This window comes from Podarcis melisellensis (assembly GCF_964234715.1).
Source record: "Podarcis melisellensis genome assembly, chromosome: 14".
In the NCBI taxonomy this organism is placed as follows: Eukaryota; Metazoa; Chordata; class Lepidosauria; order Squamata; family Lacertidae; genus Podarcis; species Podarcis melisellensis.
The window spans coordinates 16,118,223-16,142,758 of NC_138546.1; the positions used below are offsets into that span (position 1 = coordinate 16,118,223).

Below are 24,536 nucleotides of genomic sequence, written 5' to 3' on the forward strand. Positions count from 1 at the left end.
ATAAGCAGATAACGGATTAAAATAGCTTGTCAGTGCCACAGTCACCTGGAGGTAGATTTTTTAGTTCATTTTACCATTCTGTTCATGTGAGAACAACCCTTGACTAGGACATACTTTTGTTCTCCCTAGGCCTACCGGTACCTAGAAGAGTTGCGGAAAAAGATTCCCTGCGTAAACCTCAATTACTATGTGAGCCAACAGACTGTGGAGGCTGTCCACAGGGGGCTGGGCATTCCTCTGAGCCGAAACACTGCCCCAGAGAGGGTTCGCCACAACAGCATGGAGGAGAAAGGGGTGGAAGACGAAGTGGCTGATGAAGCAGAGGCTTCCTAAGCAGTCTGAGCTTGGGCCCTGTAAGATGGTAACTTCTATTCCTGCACTGTTGGAGGAGAGCCAAAGGATTGCCTTGCCTCATTTTATTAGGGGTAAATAGACTGGTGGGAAGCCAGTTTCTAAGCTATATTGTATGCTTGGCTTTTTCCAAGATGTTACGGTTGGAATGAACTGCCCAATTGTTGAGGTTTGTGCATCTCTTAGCACGTTAGTAGTGGTAAAAATATGTATAGTTCAAGATAGCCATTTTTGTTTTCAACCCACTTTCAGGTATTTTAGTACTTTTATTACATTTTTGGGAAACACAAATGTCTTGAGTAATTTTGTATATCAGAAAAGATGAGAGACCAAGAGGTTTGGGCCAAAACAGACCTCATAACACATTGTTTGAAAATCTGATGTAATCAAACAGAGCATCCAACATGACTTCCATTTTCCCTCACCCCACCCCCTTCTCCTCTTGGATCACATCTAGTGCAAGTTGAGAGTGCGCTTTTTGCAGTGTGTGTGAAATAGTGCCAGGAGAAATGACTTCATCTGCTCCTGGCAGATGAGCCACATGACCCGTGCACCAGTCTTCTGATAGTGAACATCTTAGGCTGAGTTAACAGCACTTTCAAGCCATTTTATCAGACCTGATCAGTCAACAGAATCCTGCTGTAGTCATGCACAAAAGTCAAACAGAAGTTAATGCATGATACCCAGTAAGGACCCAAAGTCAAAAAGAGCCCATGCTCTATCCAGAGCTCAGATGAGACGAACAACACACAGGTTCTAGGAGCTGGCGTAGATCCTTTCCTTTGCAACATACTCATATTAACCTGGTTCAAGAACACTGAGTAAATAGTCTCTTTGCTCCTGTCCTGGCTACAGTGTCAGACTATGCACACACAAGTGTGGGTTTGCAGAAAAGCAGCAGTACCAGCACACCTCTCTACCAACAGACCAACAACAAATGCATACTCAACTACCCTCTGCTACCAAGCCCATGGCTTACAACTCAGTGTCCTCCTTCCTTTCCTTTCCTCCAAGCAGAGACAGGGCAGATTCTGAGCCACCAGCTGAACAGAGGGCAGGCAAAGGGCATCTCCATCATCAAGCCCTCCTTCACGTTTCAAGAGTTTTTTTCTTCAGGTTTTCCATCAGTAGCAGATTCTGCAGTGCCAAACTTCTGCAGTCACCATCTGGGTCCTTCTCTGCAACATCTGCAGAAAATAGGAAAAGACAGACAAGAGGAGAGGAAAGAATGGCTCGAGGAAATCCCTGTAAAGCATTAGTTGAACTGTCAAGTGTGCTTCAGTAAAGGAACAATAAAAGGAAGTTATCCCCACCCCAGCTCTCCAAATATCCAGCTTGTTTGATTTTAGACCAAACTTTATTTAGCAACATTTCTTTTTTACAGTTACCCCGTGTAACCAAAACATCTCAGCACTAGGTGCTGGCAAGATAAAGTTGCAGCAGCTGTCTGTTTTCTTTGACCACAGGACCAAGTAAAGATTGGAGGAGTTTTAACACTGAGTAACTGAGGGAACACTGGAACGTGCTCTACTTTGGCTCAGTATTTCAGATTCTTTACCAGTTTTAAAGGACAATTTTAAAGCCTGACTCCCACACAAACCCAGCTCAAGTTGACAAATCCACATTTTGCATACCTTTTATGTGAACTGGTGACTTCCACAAAGCCATTTCAGGCATGCACCTATCTCTGTGTGAAATAAATTTCTGCCATCGTACTCAGAGGTATGCTTCCAACTGCAGAATGCATGAACAACAATAAGCCACTTTGTACAGCTGCATTTTTATCAACTGGCAACTTTATGAAACGAGGTGTGCACTTCTTTGTACTGTGAAGGACAAATAGTCCTCATATCATACAGAAAAGTTAGCATCTGGTGTGGCACTTGCATCATTCCTTGTCTTAAGCACTGCGCTATACGGCACATCAACTCGGCTTGTCGGTCTTGTTCTGGCTAGGTTTTTGTACCTTATACAGCTGCAGATATATTAAGAATTGAGAAATGCAGCAGGCAATTCATTCCCTCCCCCCAACACACAGATGCCAGGACAGAATAAATTTCAGCTACTGAATTTTTGCTTGCTAGGCAGCTAATAGGCACTGTACCAGGGGGAGGGAGGGGGTGGCTGACAGCTCTATATTTCTAACAGTCTTGCAAAGTGGAAATCAGGATGTCAGAGCAGAGGGGAGCCTGAAAGAGTGGCGAGTCTGTGGGAGGAAATCCTGTGCGCACAAGCTAAGCGCTTGAAGCCTAGCACTAGGTCAGTCTGGGTACATGACTCACTCAGATAGCCCCCCTCTATTTATAAAATGACAGAATGGAACACAGTTCTAAGGGCAGCCTGCGGTCTAAAATGATTAACATCAGCAGTTGCCCCAATGTAACAAAGGCTCATTTAACGAGAGAGTGTGCACCGTGGAAGCAGATGGCTAGCCCAGTAGAAGAAATAAAAGTCAAAACCTCTTTGCTATCACAATTTTCTAAGCCACTAGCTCTTGCCTTCCCTTTCCATATGCCTATAGCGCTTCATGAGCCAGGCAACATGTTACCCACAAGGCCAAAGTTTCTAGTCATCATGGTTGGGGAATGTTTATATATGTGATGACTTTGCCCTCCACACCTTGACTGCATATGCAAATCCTACCCTATTCACATTGCACAATACTTTCCATCTGCGAAGGAGGATGTGGGATTTTAGCACCAGCCCAGGAAGACTCTTCTCCACCTGTCCAGTTGCCCTCCTGAGCGTTATCAGTCCAAGACCGTGCATCCCGTCTCCCTTCAGGCTAGCCTCAACTCATTGCTCAGCAGGCTACGCTCGAGGACAGCAAAAGCCTATTCCTCCACACATACCATGGCATGGGAAAAGAGGGAATCTTTAGGCTCCATGGCAGCCCTTTTCCCTTTTAAGGGCACAGATTTCTAGCAGCCAGTCCAGGGATCAAAGACTAGCTGTGTTGGTGTCACATCCTCTCCAGCTCCCGTGGGAAGCTCACTCTCAGGATCCAAATGGCGAGGGAAAGCAACCCAGGGCAGAAATGGGAAGGATTCTGAGCTTATCCAGGATATGTGGCACTTGATTCCTAGCAACTCGCCCCTTCAGCAATGAAATCTGAGTCAGGCTGCATTTCTGGGCACGCAGGAGACGCTCAACTGCCCTCTCCTGACTGGAGACTGGTTGTATCCTCCTTTGCTTGTGGGGGGCAGGGTGCTGAGAAAAATGGCCCAGTGGAATTCCCCACTTCCATACACCCCTCAGGATGATAGACCCATTCATATGACCAAACTGGCACACGGGGAAAAGGACAGAGAAATTCCAGCCTGGGATGTAGCTTCTCTGCCTCTCGCCAATATCAGAGAGTGAGAGAAGGTTTGACCTCAACACAACCTCTGCCAATGGCCTGCTCTCACAGTGATTTCTCACCTGCCAGCCAGGCTTGGGTCTCTAAAAGCTCCTCCGTCATGTCCTCCAGAAGGCACTCAGCAGGGACACTCAGGAGTGTGGAAGAGACAGATGACAAAAGCCCTTGGCGCACATATCTGCAGGGAAAAGGAGTGCCCTTGTGAAAGCCAGCAGGAAGGAATCTCATCCCTACCCAACTGATAGCTGGTGGCCTTGACACCGCCTTCTGCTTTGCTAGCTTCATTTTTCTGCTGCAGTCACCAAACTTAATTGCTTGAATTGCACCGAGAGTTACCCAGAGCTGAACTCAGGAGATTTCTGTCCCACTCACATCTTCTAGTTGCTATTTGGAATTTGGAGTGTAAAGAACAACACTAAGAAAGCTGTAGCTAAAGCTACTTTCCTAGAGTATGGGTGGGATGTCCCTCCCCCCTCCTTGGTTTTAATGCATCCACATGGGTTTTTAAAAATTATTCTTTTTGTGTGTGTGGAGGGAGAGGGAGAGTACACAGGGAAAAAACAAGACATAAAAGTGGGGAAGAAAAAGGGGGAAAAGAACTAACACCCATACGAAATAGTTTAAAAACCCAGAACTTATAAACATTACAAGATCGTCACTGTAGTTAACCTACACTTAACCTACTTGGGAGTTGCCTTGGGCAAGAAAAAGAAACTAACAAATTATTTAAATTTATTTAAATAAATAAATAGGGGGCATATTAATGAAATAACAATAATAATAATAATGACATATTCATGCCTGAGGTTGCATCAGTTTCACATTCAAAGTACAGACATTGGAAAGTGTTGCTTATGATAATGGCTGACTCATTCAGGAACTTGAGGGCAGTGTGACTTGAAATGCTCTCTCAGCCTCAGTTTTACTCAACCTGACTTTCCCTTTTTGTAGCCGTTTCTCTTCCCCACCTGGCTCTGGCATCTTGGTACTACTGGGGGGCCCAAAGTGCGAGAATGGGACAAAGAGAACAAACTCCTTCCCCACTTGATTGGGTTCCCTGGCTTTGGGTACAGAGGGACCTTCCCGCTGCCACCACGATGCTCACAGGAACTCACGTGTCTGCATGGAAGCGCAGGGTCCAGACGAACTCTAGCAGTGCCTTCCCCATCGCAGATGCTACCTGGAGGAGACACACAAATCGGGATCCATGGAAGAGGCATTGCATGGTTAGCTTTGGGTATTTTGCTTTCAGAGGCAGAAAATCCAAATGGTAAAGATATAGTAAGCAAAGGCTGCAATCCCATAGTCACTTTCCTTGGAGTAAGCCCCACCAAACTCAATGGGGCTTGCTCCTTTGTAGGCAGGTATAGAATTGTACGGAAAAGCAGTGACAATTTGCCATCTGTTAACGGTACTGCTGGCTATTGCTTGAGATCCTCCACTCTCCCTCAGAAAGTCTGCCCTGGATTCAAACATTAAGAGACCAGGAATGGAAACAGTGGCTCATCCACAGTTGAAGGCACTACTGCTTCGTACCTGGGGGCGGAGGCAGGGGAATCGCCACATCCTGCAGGTGATACATAGTGGGGGAAACTCGGCATGCACTGGTTTAAGAAATATTGACATACATTTTAAAAACTGAGCTTCACATTTGAAATTTAAATAAACTGTCAAATTGTGTTTTTTTATTTTATTTTGTGGGTTACGTATTTATATCTCCCTATTGAACGCATTGTTGGAGTTGCTTCCAAGGCCAAGGAATCTGGATTTATTTATTTTTTAAATTACAAGTGACCCAATCAAAGATAAAGGACTCAGTCTTGGGAGGCCATCGGGTATGTTAGTGCTTGAAGAGTGGGAAGGCAACAGTGACTGAGAGCTGTGTTGAGAGTGGACATTCCACCCACCTGCATTCGCTAGGTCTGCTGGTTTATTGCTGCAGTGCTGAAACCAAGCAGTTTATGCAGAATCCTGAGAGCACCTGGCTTTTGGAGTTGGGGCAGGGACCCTGTGGCCCTCCAGATGCTCCCAGCCCCAGCAAGCATGGCCAGTGGTCGGGGAAGATGGAAGCTATAGTCCAGCAACCTCTGGAAGGCCACAGCTTTCCCACCCTGATTTTAGAGGGGCAGAGGGAAGCAAAGTCCCAGAGCCAGTGGTAGCTACAGAGTGCAGCGTGGAAAGGTGAGCAGCTTCTTCTGCCTGAAACCAAAGGGTCTTTGCTAATTCAGAGCCAGAATCAGACCACGCAGTTTCAAAAACTCCCTGCATACACCATGTGTAGATCCTTCACGCCCTCACATCCTGTCCGCCAAAGCAAGTGTTCACTGGCTCCCTTTGGCAAAAGATGGGATGCCACAGCATGCCAAAAGCCAAACACCGGCAACTGTGTACTTCTCAGGTACTTTGGAAGGGCCTATCTAGTATCCTCACCACAGTGTTGACAGCGAAGTACATCAGAATTGCCAGGGTGTGTGTCAGCCGGGCCAAAACCAGGTGATCATCTCCCAAAAGGTCAAAGGTGGTCAGTGGCCTGGAAAGCAGAGAGGGAGAATGTTCTAACTGGCTCTGAAAGATGGTCTCCTTCCCTGCAACCCCCCCTTAGGTTTTAAGATCAGCAAAGGGAGCCTCTTGGTAGTTCCACTGCCCTCAGAAGTTTTGGGAAGGGAGTTGGCCCAGGTGGGAGAGGGCGCTCCCTGTGGCAGCTCCTAGGTTGGGGAATTCTCCCCCCCCCCCAGGTGTATATATAGAACCTTCATCGGTTTCCTTTGTGTGAAGACACACTTCTGACACCTGATATACGCATTTTCCTGGGACAGCAATTTGTTCTATTTGTTAAAATATTATTATTATTATTATTATGAAAGAGAAGGAGAAGCAGCAGCAAGCCTTGCTCTTTAACTGCAGCTCCCAACTCCTATCATAATTGCTGTTTACAAAAAGCTGAGAACAGTTGTTCTCCATCAGGCACCCTCTGCTATTGCTAAAGAGAACCGAATTCCAGGAGCCAAGACAGAGCCTTCTTTTTCAGAAGCTGAGCAAGAACAGACATGCAGCAATTCCAAAAGGAGCCAAGGGCCTGGGTGCAAAGGCACCCTTTGGACATTTTTGCTACAGCACTCCTGCAAATGAAAAGGTGAACTACAGTTTAGTCTTTTTAAAGAGTTTGGACTGTTCTGGCTCTTGGAGCTGTTGGGAGTGGCAAAATAAAAAGACAGAAAAAGTCATGTACTCTGTTTAAATTAAACTACTTGTTTGTTCAAATATAAATGCCTGGTGCATTTATTAACATGGAATACAGACACACAGCCCAGCACCTACCAAACCTGAATCACACACCTGGTTGATTGCTAGCTTACTTTTTCTGCAATGATTAAATTTCAGCCATGAATATAATGGGTGCTGTTGCAGGAGATATTCAAAATATATTCCATGCACGCCTCTGATAACACAACCCAGCCCTAGGGACATGAAAATGCAAATGGTCTCACCTGTCAAAGTTCCGAAGAAGTGGGAAAAAGAAATGACCAGCAACTGGACCAAATCTGTTGGGGGCAGATGGTGGCTTTGCTTGGGACTGGCCCTGTTCCAAACAAAGTGAAAGGTCAGGCAGGAGAACCGTCACTAGCAAGTGAGACTTGACGAAGACCCCAGAAGAGGCTTCATGAACGCAATATTTTGTTCCACCCCCCCTTAAACAGACCAATCTGTTTTCCTTGTGAGGGATCGTTGTAGGACTCTCAGGGTCCCTTTCAATTCTATGATTCTATGAATTTCAGACTTGCCAATCCAGATCCACGGTAATGCTTTGATTACTTGGAAACATAGTTAATCAGCTTAGCATCAGTTTTAAAGGGCACTGGTGTCTGAAACATGAAATGTGTTGCCATTTGCCCGTAAGTAAGAAAAGGGAAGTTTCTTTTGAAATGCTTAAGCACCTTTGTGGTTAGCAGTGCAACATCTTATGACCAAGTTCAGTCACAGACAGGGAAAGTACATCTATTTCTGAATTTCAGGTGGTATCAGCTTAACTCAAAAGCAAGTGATGTCGGGGGGGGGGTGATGTTTGGTGGTGGAGGGCAGGACCCAATCGTGGAATCTGATTGTACTGCATCACCTTCTATGGCACAGATCCGTGGCAGGGAAATATGGAGGCAATAAAAGACGGGAGATAGGACTGAAAGGTTGTGCTTCCTTGAGATGACCATCAGAGGCAGGAGGCCCATCCCAGGATGAAAATAAGAATATGCTATAGCTTTTCTTTTGCTGGAACAAGGTGTGCTTTGAAATAAAAAGTATGCTAAGCATTTCATAGCTGTGTTGACTAGTTCTTTAAGGCAAACAATCTCCATGCTGGAGTAGTGGTATAGAAGGAGTTAATATAATTGTTAATTTGTTAATTGTTACTTTGACCACATCAGGGATAGAGCTCTCAAGGTGCTTCCACCAATGTAGCTCTATCATGAGAGATCAAGGACAGGTCTATAATTTATAGACATGGAGGGTGGGCGTGGAAAGCTGAGGAGAGCCAACCAAACAAGACCCTAATAACATGGGCTGTTGTCTCTCCTGGGCTTAAGAAAGGAAGTTTCTATGAAGGCCTTCAGAACAAAGAGAGAATTCCTCTCCACGTGGGGTAGGTGAATGTATGGCCCCTCCCATTACCAGAAGTTTGGGGAGCCTGAACTAAACAGAAAAGCATATTTCTTGGATAGAGTGGGAGACCCTTAAGCCCTTGAATACAAGACCAGCTTGTCTGTCTGCACTGATGTGCCCCTGCTGCAGCTCAAGGCAGTTTTGCATTTCCTGGCTTCACCTTTGCAAACCTTCTGGTCTTGCTTCGGATCCTTTCATCCACAACTTTTTGCCAGTCTGGTGAAGAGCTGTTGCTAGACAGGATCTGGATGCTGGGCTGTTTCAGACTAGGAAGCTGCTTTGCTTTAGGAGAAAAGGGTTGAGAGAGTTCCTGGGCTGCTCTGGCCAGCACCTGAGTGAATAGACAAGAAGCTGTCAGGCACTTCTAGCCTGGAGGTGCAGTGCATTCCACTCACTTCACGAGGACAGCAAATATAAAACACAGAGCATCGTCCCAACTACAAGAAACCATTTACAATAGCAAAATAAGGGATGCGGGAGTCAGAACTTCACATATACACAACTTCATGGCAGAGGTGAGGGGTGAACTGGGGAGCTTCCGACAGGTAACTCAGTCTCTTAGCTACAATGCAACACTACCTCTGGCAAGGCTTGCTTATAATATACTGGAAAAGGGCCACTTACATCCAGGATGTCCATGCGCTGGCGGAGACTATAGTTCAGGGAGTAGAACTCAGAGGTCAGAAACTTGGCCACCTAGGCAACAGAAAACAAAGGTGAGTTTAGAGGTGTTCTGTGGCTCCTTAGTCTTACAAACAGCCCCATCAATCTGGCAAGCTAGGGGCAGAAGAACAGACCGCTATATTCCAGTGCTTCTGCCCATGGCTTTCCTGCTCCTTCCTAGCAAGATGCTTTCCCTGTCCAACTAGTGCAACCTTACCAATCTTGTCTTACCAGCCCCTTAGCTAGCTTCTCAAATGGCCCACTCCAAACCTGGCTAAGAAAGGCCAGCTACAGATCCTCAGCCCCTGCAGTCCAAAGACAGCACAAGGACTCACTGGTATTGGGTCTGTGACAGCGATGGCCACCAGAGCGCCTTGACGAAGCCCCACGAAGCCTTCTATGTAGCTCTTCTCATCTAGATGCAGCAGGACCTTTGCCAGTTCCACGCTCACCTGCACAAAAATACCAAAGAGTGTATGTGTGTGTGTTTTGAAGTCTCAGCCATTCAAGAGGCTTGATTTTTCAGGCAGGTTGAGAGTCAGCTGGTCTCATCGAGTGTAATAAAAAGTTTACAGGGGCCAAGGAGGAGATCACAGTCCCCCTCTCCTGCTGCCACCATGACACCGTAAGTTGGGTGTTCAAGAGATCTCCAAGGTTGCCTAGATTGATCATCCTGCCAAGGAGCTTCAACATATGTGCAGAGCAACTGCAGATCATCTAAAGTCCTAACTGCGCCTCCCCTCCTCACACCCCAAATATGCTATTTTGCCTTGGACAGCAAAGAAGTCAACTGCTGCCACCAGAACTACAGAGAACTGTCATTGCCTTCCAGTGGCAAAGGGACCACCCTCCTGTATTTCACACTCGTCAAGGACAAGCCCCTGAGCCCCAACAAATTCTCATTGGTTATTTCTAAAGCCGAATCAAGATCAAACTGAGAGGCACAGTTCATATTTACTTCTCGTGCAGCTGCCACGTTCCTTCGGATCAAAGTCTCCAGGGTGCTCATTGTGGCTTCATACTTGTCTGGATCTTCGGGACCAGTCAGGACTGAGATAAAGAAAAGACGAGAAGGAAGCTTGCATCTGACTTCCCAGTTCTCCAATCAAGTTAATGCTGTACCAGGAATATACCGTATTTATCGCTCTATAGGACTTCATTCAAAAATGAAGAGGAAATGTGTGTGCGTCCTATGGAGCAAAGAAGCCATAGCCCCGCGACCCTCTCCCAGCTGGAGAGGTGACACGCGGCTATTGCAGCAGCCTCTTTAGCCATGCGCCACCTCTCCAGCCGGGAGAGTGCGCGTGGGGCTAAAGAAGCCCCCACAACCCTCTCCCGGCTGGAGAGGTGACACGTGGCTATGGCAGGAGCCTCTTTAGCCGCGGCACCACCTCTCCAGCCGGGAGAGCGTGTGTGGGGCTAAAGAAGCCCCGCTTACCCTCTCCCGGCTGGAGAGGTGACACGCGGCTATGACAGCAGCCTCTTTAGCCATGCGCCACCTCTCCAGCGCGACTATGGCAGCTGGAGAGGTGACGCGTGACTATGGCAGCAGCCTCTCTGCTGCACGACTTTCTGCTGCTCCCCGACTTGCTCTTTGGGGCTGGTGGTGGGATTCCCCCCGCCAGCCCCAAAGAGCAGGTCGAAAGGAACCTGAAGCCTGGAGAGCGAGAGGGGTCTGTGCGCACCAACCCCTCTCGCTCTCCAGGCTTCCAAGGTAGCCGCCTGAAGGCGACTGAACGCACCTTAAGCGGCATCTTGTTTTAGAGGGGGAAAACAAGAGGGGCAAAATTCTCCCCCTCTCTGTGCAGCGCCTCCTGCCGCTTCGCTAAAGGGGCGCTGGGCAGAGAGGGGGAGATTTTTTTTTCTTGTTCTCCCCCCTCTAAAACAAGGTGCGTCCTATTGTCCGGTGTGTCCTATGGTGCGAAAAATACGGTATGTTATGCAGAAAGTTCATGCAATCATATGCTTTAAACTGAAAGATTTGGGTTTGCAAATCATTGTGGCAGTCTTTCATAGATAGGTCTGGGACAAAAGTAGCCAATGAGGTGCCTTCCAAATTTTGCTTGACTCCAACACCCATCACCCCATGAGCAATGGTTAGGGGATGATGGGAATTGGAGTCCAGCCCCATCAGTTAGGCACCATGTTGACTTGCCTGTCTGGGAGACAGAAGATAGTAAAGAAGTGCAGGAGGCTCTGAATAAGGCAGAGAATGTGTCAGCCCAACAGAAAAGCCACAGGATGTTTACTTCAACCAGGAAACACAACACATGTTGAGACCCACTGCGGTGTCCTCAGTTTCTTGGATGAAAGGTGGGATAGAAACAAACAAAACATCCCAGAAAGCTAGTTCACATGTCACACTAAACCATAGGCTTGCACAACTTGAACAATGGCACATTTCCTCTCTTCCTCCAAGGAGTTCCAAAGCTTTTGCTTCTGTATTTGATTAACCACAGCTTGCTATGCTGTACAGACCAGAAACAGTGGTCAATTTTAACTATGGTTAGTTTAAACAAGCCAGCTTCAGTAACTATGGTTTGATGTTTGCTTGATTGAAACTATCCAGTTCGTGTCAGTCACAGTTTGCTGGTCTGGATAATGCAGTTAAGCAATGGTGGAAACAAACACTTCCAAAGGTTTCTCCTGGTCAAATGAGAGGAGGGGAAGGGGAAGTCTGAAGGCCCATGGCTCACTGCGGCTCATTCTTACTTGCTCTTGTCATGCTAACTATGGTTTAGTGTGTAATGTGAACAATGCTATGGACTTCATACCATCTTATCCCTAATCACTTACTTTCAATACAGTCTCGGATGTAGGTGGGAGCCTTGGTCTTCTTCAGTTCTTTGTCCTCTGACATGTCATACGGAACGAGGTCATCATCGCTGAAAAAGAAACAAATTTACATTCTTTCTCAAATGAGATTTGATTCATGCACACAGTGCGAAGATCCTACATTGTATCTATCTTCTTGCTTGGCAACAACATTTTGCCACATACCTATCAAGCTCAGAGTCATCCCCCTGGTCCAGTCCTTCAGAAGCACTTGGCTGTGGTTTCACACTGGGTTTCAGAACGGTGCCTGGTGTCATGGCTGGTCTGCTGTTCCTGCAGTAGCAAAAAAAAAACAGTTCCTACCAACTGAGGGAAAAGTCTTGCTTATGCTGATAATAGGAAAGACAGCAGGTGAAAACATAACTATTATGTAAACATGCTGCAAATTAGCCTGGGTTCTAAAAACGTCAGACGTTATGTCCTGAAACTCTACAAAGAAATAAGAAAACTGTTATGTAGACTAAAAGATCCCATTTGCACAGAATGCTACATCATGTTTTAGTGAGCTTCTCGGCTCGTGTGCTCTTTCCTTCCCCCACCCACCGCCCTCCTCTGGCATAGCCATAGTCTGGGAACACCTGCTTCCTATTTTAAATCAAACACAGTTTATGATTACATTTGAAAGGGACAAACTGTGGTTAGCTTAAACCATGCTTTGTTGAAACAAGGTTAGATCAAACCAGTTTATAATCCTGGCTTATTCAACAAAGTGTATTTTAGCACCATACAAATTAACGCAGGTTAGTTTTGAGCATGGTTTAGCTTAATGTGTTAAGTAGGCCAAAGTCTCCAGCAGAGGAAACAATGACAGAAAGCAGCCAGTGCAAGTTGAAGCTGAAGGAGTCTAAAGGTAACTTACCCAATGCTCTGGGAATCACTGTCAGGAATCTGCTCTGGCCTCTGAATCAGCAAGGTCTTTAAATCTCTGATCTCATCATCTTCTTCATACTAACACATTGAGAACAAAGCAAAACATTAAGATAGAATAAGGGGACTAGTACACAGGTTGGCTCTTGCATAAAGGCAAGTGGCAGACGTAATTTGATTTACTAAGTCCATTCTTGGGATGGCGCTTGTTGTTTCACCTCAGAAAATGGTTGAAACAGGTTGACCCGCAAGGTTTGTAGCAAGAGACAGGTGCCGGCTTAAAAGCAAGGCCAGACTCGACTAAATGTTGGTTGGATTCAGACATAACAGGAAACCACAGTTTCCTGCTAAATGAATGAACAAGCCTCACACTTGCATACTTACCTTCCCGGCCTCTTGTACAGCCACAAGGAGACATAAGGTTTTGCTTCCATTTTTGAAACAATCCACAGTTGCCCATTACAACCAGATTTGAAAGACCATGGTTTGTTTCAGCTGTGGTTTCAGGGGGAAAAAGCCAGGATCTGAAGCCACAGTCTTGCAAACCAGTCCCCCAAGTTTGGACCTAACAAGGAGATGTTGCCTTTCTAAAAGCAGAAGCAAAAGCTTGCGCTCTCCTCCTGAGAGGCAAAGGCTCCTACAGACTTGTTCACATGGTGGGAAATCCTGATTTCCCATTATATTTAAACAGAACCATTCTCTCTGTCACACACACAAACATATACACACAACAATTTTAAATGGCAGAAGCTGGGACACAATACCAAAGGTATATTCCACTAGCATATTTAAAGGATTTTTCCCCTGCCACAACCGAACACGGCAGAAAGTTCACTTGGCTGTCTCACCTGAAATTTCAGAGCGGGGCCTTCAGACATTACCCTGGCACTGACGCACTCGGCCACAACCATCCCTATATGGCGGATCTTTGGCAAGTTGCTGTCCAGGTGACACTTCATCCCTTCCATCATGACTGTGAGTAGGTCTGGAAGGACAAGCAGAAGACGACCAGGAAAATTCAGCAAAAAGCACAATAGCCAGCTCGGACACATTTAAAACCTGATAAGCAGGTGTTGTGCTTTCCACAATGGGGCAAATATATATTTTGGCATCTTTTGAACCATCTACTATGGCTTCCCAATGCAAGCAGAAGAAGACAGTGCTGACCTTTCCTTTTCTTCTTTTTTTAGCGGTGGGGGTACACTACTCAAAGGAGTAGCCAACTAAACACAGGTTAAAACAGAAACAAAACATTTTAATAGCTACAAAATGTATTACTTCCAAAGATTTTATGGACTGTGAAGAATGATGTATCTAATGAGGCAGACTCATAATAAATGTGCTAGTCTTTTTTGGCTTTTTACAGAAAAATAAAGAATTTCCATTGTATATTTAAGAAGTATACAAAGCAACATAATAGTATGAGATCCATTTCTTTTCTCCTTTTCCATAGACTCAACAATGTATATGGTACCTTTTCTTGAACCTTGTACCAATACATTACAAGACAGAAGCCACACAAAACAACCCCACAACCTGCACTCTTTTTTTTTTTTAAAAAAAGAGTCCTTAATGTTAACAGGAGAGCCCAGCTGGGTACTGATCCATGGTACATACTGGCTGATTTGCACAATGATCCACAGATAAAGGCATGTTTCTGCCCATGGGTCAAAATTAAAATCCTTGGTCCTTTTCTCTCTCCCTTACCTTGTCTGTCGTTCAGTATTTCTGCTTCTTTCAGATGAGAGAGGCAGATCAGAATGGCCTTGCTGATGTACAGCTGCTGCTCCACAGGGGAGTGCTTCACAGCAGTGCTGCTTCCCCAGGTCTCCAGCAGCTCTTTCAAAACCTGCGTTAGAAACCTGAGTGTTGGGTTCAACATGTCATTCTGCCCCTGTCCCCACAAGCCTCCTTTTGGGGCCTCTTAGCATAATAACCCAGCAGTGACCGACTCCCTTCGTTCACCAGAGGAGGCACCTTCACATTAAGTGCCAGTGAACCCAATTCCACTTTGTATGAGGGAGTCTTCTGCTGGAGCCAGACCTATGCCTCTTAAAGGCTTGGTTAAGATCTCTCATCATCCCCTTTTTATCCAGAAGCAAAATTTGGGGGTGTAAAGACTCCCCAATTACCAGCAGCGTCAAGGAGGAGTAAGATGTACAGAACCTCTTAGTCAAGGCAGTAACTCTTAATGTCTCGGGATCATCTGCCCTGTGCTTTACTAAGAAAGCTTTGCCCTGCATATCTGGGCTGAATTGCCATCTGAGGCCTCCTCTCAACAGTTGGGCTCCAGGGAGACAGTCCCGCCAGTGTGTGCAGAGCTTGCTGCTTGGGCTCAGGATGTCTTGGGAGAAAGGGGTGTGTGTGTCTCCTTCTTTGCAACAGTCCCAGCTACAACCCCCCTGCCTCCAGATGGAGCAGCCAAAACACAACATTCTCATCAATCTGCTGGAAGGAACACGTGGCTGCATCTGCAATCCCACCAACTTTTTCAGTTGGTTAGTGGTTATCGTCTCCTCTTCCCACCCTAGCAAGCTAAACCAGAAGAGGCGAGGATGGAGAACCCAACTTGGTTTCAGTGCAATGGTGCTCCATCAACATCTAATATTCCCCAGAACTAGAAAATCCTCTCTCTCGCACAGGATATTCAGCATCTTGTGACAAGTGGGAGAGCCAACCTTATGAAAAGATCTCATCCACTGACAAGAGAAAGGCCACTCTGAAATGACCACCCATTTATCTCACTTTTAAACCTTTCATTTGTTAGCACACTGAAAAGGAGTGAAATACAGGCTGGCAAGATCAGTGGCTCTGGACGTCACTCTTCTTTCATTCTAAGTTAGTTCTGATGTGTTTTTATTACATTACACATAACAGGGCTGGGAAGGTGCTCCTATGATCTCTACCAAGTTGCATGTTATCTCTCTCACACATATATAGAAATACATTTTGCTAACCGTCACTCTGCTTACCTTGATCAGTAAGAGATGCCGCATGTTGTCCAGGGCTAGATAACCAAGGAGGTTCTGGAGCACCATAGTCTGTATTAATGAAACCACAGAACTCATACGCATGACAAACAATGGAAATCACAGCAGATCCTTTGAGAAAGGAACAAACTCTCTCAATAACTTCCAGTAAGCTATGAACTATAAACCAAACCGGGTGACCTACTATTCAGATCATTATATGGGAATAGGAGCTTGACCATGAATGTTCACAGTGGACCAATTTGTTGTAATTGTAAAATTTACAAATATGCTCAGTATACCATTACGATATGCATTGTGTTGATATTGTAAAAGAAAAACAGTAAATGCAATTTACAGATTTACGGTCAGAAAGCAGGATGGCAGGGTTATTTCCTTAAACCAGGGTTAGCCAATGTGATGTCCTCCTGATGCTGCTGGCCTATGTTTCCCCAAACCTGCCTCAGAAGGGGCACCCTGAAACTTGTACTTGCAAGTCCAAGAGCACAAGCACCGCAACATCACAACTTGTAAAAACACAGGTCACCCATCTTAGACACAGCATATAATGCCATCCCAACAAACATGCTTGCCTCCTGATTAATGACATCCAAGGACTCTCACCGGATAGCTATACTGAAGCAGCAGCATCTTCTGGGTCATCACAAATTGAGCCTTCTTGCTTTTGACAACCAAATTCCCCAACAATCGTGACAGCACGGCAGGTCTAGCAATACAGACAAAGCAACATTTCAACCACGAGTGTCTTTTTTCTTAATCGGTGCTGTTTTAAAATCGCAACTGGATCACAAGACTAGATGATTCACAAATAGAAGTCTGGAATGTATTGGCAAACCAAGATGTGCAATATTCAAGTTCCCCTCCTATGTTGTTTAGTCGTTTAGTTGTGTCCGACTCTTCGTGACCCCATGGACCAGAGCACACCAGGCATTATCCCCTCCTATAAGGGCAGATAAAAGCAAGAGAGATGTCTCTCTGCTCAAATCAGATATGTCTGAAAGACCAGCCTCTGCCTAACCAAACTTTTAAGATTCTTTTCAGGTGCTGTATTGGGGTGCTCCCACTGAATAAAGAGAGATGGACAACCACCAGAGAGAAGGCCTTTTTGGTACTGGCACCTAGTAATGGAACTGCCTTCCCAGGAAGGCTTGCCTGTGGACTTTTCAGTGCCAGGTAGAGACCTCTCTCGTTACCCAGGCCACCTAAACAACTTATATTGCCAGGTTTATCTCCAGTTTTTAAGTCTGTGTTTTACATCTTGGAGATGCTATGACCTGTGTTTTTCTTGTAGTTATTTCAGTTTATATTTTAATGGTCTTATATTCAGCTTGTTTTAAAGAGTCATTTATTGTAAGTTGCCCAAAGGGCTGTGTTTTATGAGGAGGCATACATACATACATACATACATACATATAAATAAAATAAAATAAAATAAAAAAGCCTTCCTCCTTTTCAAACTTCCAACAGCTGAGCAGGCTGAAAGGAAATCTAATTTGTAGTGCAGGGGGAACCATTTTCAACTGCTGCAAGGATACAAGGAGGCCTGGCATGCGCCCATCGCTCCACGCAGAGGTTTGGCTGCTTACCCTGCTGCTGCCTGAACAAAGCCACAGACCACAGGTTCCACCCAGCGATCCGGCACACTCTCCACCAGTCGCCAGCATATCCTCTGCCAGATACAGTCAGACTGGGTACGATCCGTCAGATGGGACACCAACACGTTCAGGATTTCTTCTGCATCCCAAAAGAAGAGGAAAAGGAGTTGCTTTGAAATCAGAAAGGGAAGAACAAACATCCTTTTTACTTCCTTATTTATTTATTTATTTATTTAGGGCAGTAGTTAAGATAATTTGGGTGGTGGGACGAGGGGGATCTTTCCTGCTGTTCTTCAAGAAGGAGAGCTACAAAAACATTTTTATAAGAATGCCCTTCGCACATCATATAAGATTGTTCTTCGCCACTGTAAACCATGGTATTATATGTTCCTTCCATTGCGTTGTTCTTTAAAAGTCTGCCTCCTAGTGGCTGAAAAAGGGGTAACAGCTGCCTTTTCTTAAGGAGTGCTCAGTCTTAAGTGTTCAACATGTCTGTTGAGATCAAGTCATTTAAAGAGCGACATAGAATACGAAAGAAAAACTGGTTATCAAACCAATGCTCCCTGTTTATCTAGCATCCAGTTCCTCTTCCAGGCCACCTGCCTGGCTGTCCGGGTCATTTATAGGTTAGACAGTTTCTAAGAATTCATCATAGCAGAGGTGGCTAACCTCCAGTCTGGGGGAAGGAACCACATGAACCCAAGGTTCACTGCAGCTCATGCACGCCACAATAAACCATGGTTTATCTTTACCAGGTAACTTGATTATGTATTCCAGCTGTTTTTCCTTGTCTCTTCCTCACGTGGTTTATTGTAATGTGCAAGAGCACCCAATGGCTTTTCACAAGCCATGGGGTGGGGTGCAGGTAAAAGAGGGCAGGTTAGCAGGAACAGTAAATCAAGTTATCTGGAAAAGCTAAAAGCTCTCTTGGAATTCTCTCCTTAGTGGCCAAAAATCATCATTTGTTGTTATTATTAACTAACACTATTATCAAGTTGCTTAAATTTCCAGGTTCCAGAGACTCCAGCCTCCTCATAAGACAATAATCTTCACAGAGTTGTAACTCTAGAGGCTAAATACCTTTTACGATAAGGTGTAATTTCTTACACTTCATTATGCACATACACTTAAATCTTCAGAATGAGCGTGACTGTTTTTTGTGAAATGAGCTCCTGTGATATGCCAAGCTTGGGGAATCGGTGCATAAAGCAGTTGTAGGGCACAGGCTCTGTACTCATAAGGTCCCAAGTTCAATCCACAGCACCTTCAGTTCAGGTAACAGGGCTGCGGGAGGGAAATCGGCCTGAGACCTTGGAGTGCTGGTGACAGATTGCTAGGCAGAGCTAGATCGACCAATGGTCTGACTCACCATAAAGCTGCTTCAAATGTTCATATGAACCACACTACCAACTGCAACACTCTAACCAGCCTACATAGGAGTTCTTTGAAGCATCATGACATCAAGTGATAATCAATCGCTGCAGTTTGATTCAACCAGAGTGACAGAGCAGAGAGAAAGCAACTTTGAAAGCAGACATGTTGAAAGGAAGCTATGGCTTACTGCAAGCTTTAAAGAGCACTCACTTTGTCTTCCATGCATGCATACCTTCCCTAGCACCTGGGACACAAAGGAGATTGAGCAATCCAAGCCACCTGGAATACAAGAAAAGCCACATTAGTCGATGAATCTGTCAGATCACAGAACTGAGACTGAAGCTCCAGCTGCAAAGCTTCCACAAAGATGAACAGAGCACTGGCATAAAAGTGGAAGTCCTCAGGGGAAGTCAATAACCTGGAGCTATGTATAAAAAAAATTAAAAATTGTCCAGTAGCACCTTAGAGACCAACTAAGTTTGTTCTGGGTATAAGCTTTCGTGTGCATGCACACTTCTTCAGATAAAGCTTACACCCAGAACAAACTGTTAGTGAGCTAAACATGAAGAATGAAAAGAGGGTCCATGCAAGTGAGGATGACAAAGTCCTTTAAGAAGAATGAAACTCACTACTCAATGAAAGCCTCGTTATGAGGTTTGAGAGAAGCCAGCTCTGCACAAAACAGGTTGGCCTTCCTTTCAAGGCTAGGAAAACTAAGCCATTTCTGTGAGATCATGAATGACCACAGACCCAGCTGATTACACAGCAAACCACTAAGGCCCACCCCCTCCAGGGGTGCGGGAAAAGTTCCTCATCAAAAACTCCAGAGAGCCATGGCTGGTCAGTGTACCCAGAGATAGATGCAAAGCATCATCTGCATCACTGGCACAATATAAATCAATAAACTACTGTATACCTGCAAAAAAAAGTTTTGAATTATCCAGGCCTAAGACTCAAACTGACAACAATGGGATTTAAATGTGCTTTATTTTGGTTAGACTGCACACACCCACACCCACACCCACACACACCCACACCCTTCTACCTTTAATTATTCACATGCACCTAAAGATATACGGGTGTCAGATTATTATTTTAAGTAACAATATAGTTTGATAGCTGTGATCACAGTGTTGGCACCAAGAAATACAAATATAGTTTATTGGACCAAGTTCAGTTTGTAAGTTTGGTCTTCACAGAGCTCTTCATCAAGCAGCATCTAGACAAAAAATTATCCACAACAAACAATTCTTAAAAAAACAAAAACCTCAAAAGTATTTGAATATTCCTACTATACCAATGTAGGTTCAAAGTTATTGTTTTGTCTAGTGCTCAAATTACAGGCAGTCAAATGGGGAGAGGCTTCCTCCACCCTAACTTTTGTGTTGGGTTCCTTTTGCTTCCATTTTAAAAGACTAAGGGAGGACATGATTTGGTCCTCTACCTCTACTCAACGGTCATTAGCTAGGATCCTTCCCGTTTCTGTAACTATGTACCTGGCAGAGGACAGCAATCTGGTCTTCAGCTATGCATTGCTTGGTTTGGTTGAGACCAGCCATCCAGTTTCCACCTGTGTTAACTGCTTTATTTGGAAGACAAGAGGCAAAGTCTGGCCCCTTTATATTTTCTGACACCTCCTTAGCTATTGTTTCCAAAAGGTTGTGGGGAAGCCTGTCGTTTGGCTAAACTTGGGAGGAAGCAGGGGCAAGTCTTGCAGATTTCATTAAGGGTCCTCTTCCCTTCCCTCTGCCCTCCCCTAATTTCAGAACTGGTTTTAAATACTTGTTATTCTTAGCCATGACCTGTCAGTGCAACAGCAGCAGCAGAAGTAGATGATGAGCCTGTGAAATCTCACCTCGCAGTGAATCAGAGATCCTCTCCAGCACCTGGACCATCTCCACACCAAGCAGCGGGAAATAGCTTTGGGGGAAGAAGACAGGCCGGTTTTCTCCCTGGAGCTTGTTGCCTAGGTGATCAGGGAGACAGGCCACCTTATTGAGGATGGCCTCCTGAAGCACTGAAGGGCCAGCTTGTGTTTGTTGTTTGCAGACTTCCCACATCAGAGCAGACAGTCCAGCTCTCTGCAGGAACTGCTCCAGCACATCGACGACTTTATTCAGACGGAAACTGGGCCTGCATGGAAAGGTATTTTTCTGCCTTTATTTTCAATTCATAAGGAAAAAGCAATTCATCATCACCTGCAATTCTGGTGGTTGTTTTTTAAACCACACTTTTCTATGATTCCTGGTTGTGGGCAAAGACTTGAAAATGTATAAACAATGCTTATTGAGGACTCACAGATGTCCATCAAGCTGTTCTAGAATCATAGAATTTTAGGGTGTTTCCAACATTAGTTATAATCAAAGCACATCCATTGAAATCAACTAAGGAACATCAATTTCTGTTAGCTACCACCTTTAGAACTGGAAGGAATTTTAAAGAACATCTAACACAACTACAGGAAAGAATTATAGCATCCTTGACCAAAGGCAGTTCAGTCTTCCTCTAACATATCCACACCACAATTATTTCCACACACTTACCCCATAACTCTTGTATAACTCCTGCAACCACACATCTCCTTTCTTTGAACCTCAGGATGATAACCCTTACTAAGGGATTCAAAATTCTGTGAAGCCCAAAATACTGCACCTAAGAATGTGTGAATTAGGCAAAATAGTCAAGTTTACATTGTTTTCTAAAGGGGAATTTTAAACTTTTTGTGGTGTAGAAATTGTATTCGTGGTATAAAACTATGATCAATCATGGTAGCAACTTTTGCAAAGTGAGAGGTAAAATAAAAGAATATTTGGGTTCTATCCATGCAGTACTGTATATTGAAACAATTACCAGGTTCAGAAATAACACTAAACTACAGTTCAATATTAGGAAAATGAGTCTTGGGATCATGCTCTTTCTCCTCTTCACTACTTCTTGGCATGTATGAGAAGATCAAAAGCCTTTGCTTTTGTTTTTTGAATTAACCACAATCACCTGTTACTTCTAAACATGTGAACTATGGTTTGCACTAACAGCAGCTAGTTTAAAAACATTGTTTTTAATCTTGTTTGTTTTAAGTAACCACAGTTAGAGAAACCTCAGTTCTTAAGTTAGAACATACAGGGATCTGCGATTAGTTTTAAAGGGAAAGGAGAAGCTTTCAATCTTCTCATGAATGCTGAAGAGGAGGGCACACAAGACCAAGAATTAGCCATGCTCTTTCTCATGATGCAAAACCATACTAGAGTTATGCCTGAATGCAGCTAATGACTCAGTTCAGATGTTATGCCAAACCATGGCTGAATGATTAGGCACACCCTCAGCCCCTTGGCATTGCCTTCCATCTATGGCTTGTGGCAAACTAGTTAGCCCTTACATCCAAACTCAGAAACTACAGTTTGTAGTTGCCTTGAAACCTAAGATGGGCAAACAGACTCAAACTAGGAGGGAGAAGACACAGTGCATGAGCACAAAGCTTATTACATGCCAACTTACACAGCACCAAATAATGGATTTTCCAATCACATCTGAACTGAGCCTACAAGTGGGATTTAAAAAAAAAACACACACACACACCTTTGCATATGCATTTTGACTTTTTGGGATCCTCCTTCCCACTGCAGCTCAAACATTCCACCCTACTCCAAAAAGCTGCTATGAAATGTTGAGTGGCATCTGATATAGCGCGAGACAGCTGTCAGAAATAAAAATCAGCAGTCTCCCTGTATGTGCAAAAGTGCTTTTAGCACTGGGCTCTTGGGATTCAGGCCTCTAAATTGAGAGCATCCTAAAAACAAAACAGTTTTAGAATTAGAGATCACAGCACAGTAGCCATGCTTACGCTGTAGAAATGATGGTGTCCAAAAGAACCATAAAAGTTTGGTCTGCTGGTCCTTCCAAGAAAAAGCAATCCCATAACTCCTTATCTTCATCTGATTGGAACTGCTCCAGCCAATCAAGACTCAGGTTACTGATAAGACACTGCAGAAAGGTAGTAAAATGATTACGAGTAAATTCTTCTTTCTCTTTCATGGAGGGTGGATTTTCAGTTCCACCAAGGTAGCTCTTAATTGTCCGTAAAGTCTCACAGATCTGGGCTCCATCTCTGGAAACAGATAGGGTGCCAATTGCTTCTTGTACTATATGGCGAACTTGAAGCAAGTCAGAATCCATTTATCCTGGTCACTTCTGGAAAACAACAAGGAAGTTGATAAGTAATACCACCAAGGTTTGAGAAAGTAGAGCTGGTAATTATTATCCCCTGAACAGAAGAAGTGGAAAAGGTCATGGCTCAGGGGTACAACTTCTGCACTGTATGTGGAAGGTCCCAGATTCGATCCCCAGAATCTCCAAGTAGGGCTAGTACAGACTCAAAGTCTGAAACAGTGGACAGTTGTTGCCCATCAGTAGACAATACTGAGCCAGATGGACAAATGGTCTGACTTAGTACCCTTGAGTTACTTGGTGGAAAACGTGGGATATAAATATAGTAAGTAATAAGAACCACCAACATCCTGACCTCCTTGTGGGAGCGGAGATTTTAAAAACCTAAATAAACATGCAAGTACAAAACTTCAGGATGCTCCCATCTGTGTAGGTATTGTGTGGGCTAAGGGAAACTTCAGACTAAGCCTGCAATCCTCTATCTGCTTACCTAGGAGTAAGCCCCAGTGAACTCAGTTCTGAGGAGACACGCAGTGGTTTAGCACCGCAACAATGAGTCTTCTGGCACCTTAAAGACATAACAAATTTATTATAGCACAACCTCAGAAAGCCCCTCACGAAATGGGCTGCCGACCACAAAAAGCTTAATCCAAAATACTGTAAACGCGTTAAGTATTTAAGGAGCCACAAGATTTCTTCGCTGGGCTTTGCTTTTGCTTTTTGCTGCTGCAAAAGACTAACACGGCTGTTGCTCTGGAAATTACCGTAACGCGGAACCCAAGACACGTCTACTCGGAAGTAAGGCTCACTGAATTCAGTGGGACTTAATCCCCACGCTGATGTGTAGAACAGGACTGCCCGGCGTGAGGGAGAAACGCCTCAGCCCCTCGCTTCCCGCCTTTAGAAGTTCACACACACACCCGCGCGGCCTCACCAAGGGCAGAAATGATGCCACGGCTAACAGCGACCCCCCAAGACACTCTCCAGGCATGTGGACCGGAAACCCAATCAAGCCGGTGAACCTCAACCGGAAGTTCGTGTGTGTGTGCGTGTCATTCTAGTTTTGCTTCGCGCTCTCTATGGCGCCTAATTGCAGCGGAACCACCAGCGGCGTCGCTTTTTACCGGAAGTTTATATCTGTATGTTGCGCTGCCTTTTCTCTACGGTCCGTCCTCAACACTCCGGGTAATACGTTGGTCTAAAAACAGCAGCAGCCGATTCGACGCTCCTGTCTTATGTGCGGCCGCTTCGAGCAGAGCCTGTCGAATCTGCTGATCTTTCTTGCGACCCTTCGCAGCTCTCGCGCTCTCCCGGTCCGGCCCCTTTCTCTTCCGCCCTTCTTCTTAAAGAGACAGTAAAGATAAAGTTTCTCTAGTCCCAGAGCATGGAAGAGGGTCTGTTTTTGAGACTCTGGGTGGTGTGTTACATCCCGAATCTGGTTTCACTGTTGGGTTGAATTTTATTTATTTATTGTATTCATACACCATTCTTTATCCAAGGATTTTGGAGGTTGGGATGTATGTTCGTCCCCTTCCCCGGTTTTATTCTCACAACAATCCTGTGAGGTAGGTTATTGAGTTGGCTGAACAGGAAAGTGAATCTTGCTCCCTGAGATCCTACCCAATCCAATACTCTTAACCACTACCTCCAACCATGAAATCTGTCCCAAGACCTGCTGACTGT

The 24,536-nt window shown here is 44.9% G+C and overlaps 2 protein-coding genes across 6 annotated transcripts in view; one reads left to right on the forward strand and one right to left on the reverse strand.

The window, feature by feature from the left end:
* Positions 1 to 24,536, forward strand: part of IFT140 (intraflagellar transport 140) — a 281,216-nt gene that overhangs the window by 82,367 nt on the left and 174,313 nt on the right. The window contains exons 30-31 of one of the 3 annotated variants that reach the window (XM_081887922.1): positions 130 to 361; positions 1,468 to 1,663. The exons of 1 other annotated variant lie outside the window; for it this stretch is intronic. In XM_081887922.1, the coding sequence (XP_081744048.1) occupies positions 130 to 333 (204 nt within the window). In that variant the 3' untranslated portion in view covers positions 334 to 361; positions 1,468 to 1,663. Of the gene's footprint in view, positions 1 to 129; positions 1,664 to 24,536 lie in introns of those variants that run through there. One more of the 3 variants, XM_081887921.1, reaches the window with a different exon arrangement.
* TELO2 (telomere maintenance 2) lies at positions 598 to 24,146 on the reverse strand. Of its 3 annotated transcripts, none has more exons than XM_081887974.1 (21): positions 23,788 to 24,146; positions 22,531 to 22,877; positions 20,545 to 20,822; positions 18,900 to 18,968; positions 17,307 to 17,454; positions 16,324 to 16,426; positions 15,703 to 15,771; positions 14,438 to 14,579; positions 13,579 to 13,715; positions 12,723 to 12,811; positions 12,029 to 12,136; positions 11,825 to 11,913; positions 9,987 to 10,078; positions 9,364 to 9,480; positions 8,990 to 9,061; positions 8,526 to 8,696; positions 7,201 to 7,292; positions 6,143 to 6,242; positions 4,828 to 4,892; positions 3,775 to 3,890; positions 598 to 1,538 (listed from the first exon to the last, which is right to left on the reverse strand). In XM_081887974.1, exons 2-21 carry the CDS (start codon positions 22,860 to 22,862, stop codon positions 1,441 to 1,443), a joined length of 2,487 nt encoding a protein of 828 aa, XP_081744100.1. In that variant the 5' UTR covers positions 22,863 to 22,877; positions 23,788 to 24,146; the 3' UTR covers positions 598 to 1,440. The 3 variants fall into 3 exon arrangements, with proteins under 3 accessions (XP_081744100.1, XP_081744101.1, XP_081744102.1); XM_081887975.1 differs by lacking the exon at positions 23,788 to 24,146 and adding an exon at positions 23,618 to 23,761; XM_081887976.1 differs by lacking the exon at positions 23,788 to 24,146 and adding an exon at positions 23,344 to 23,421.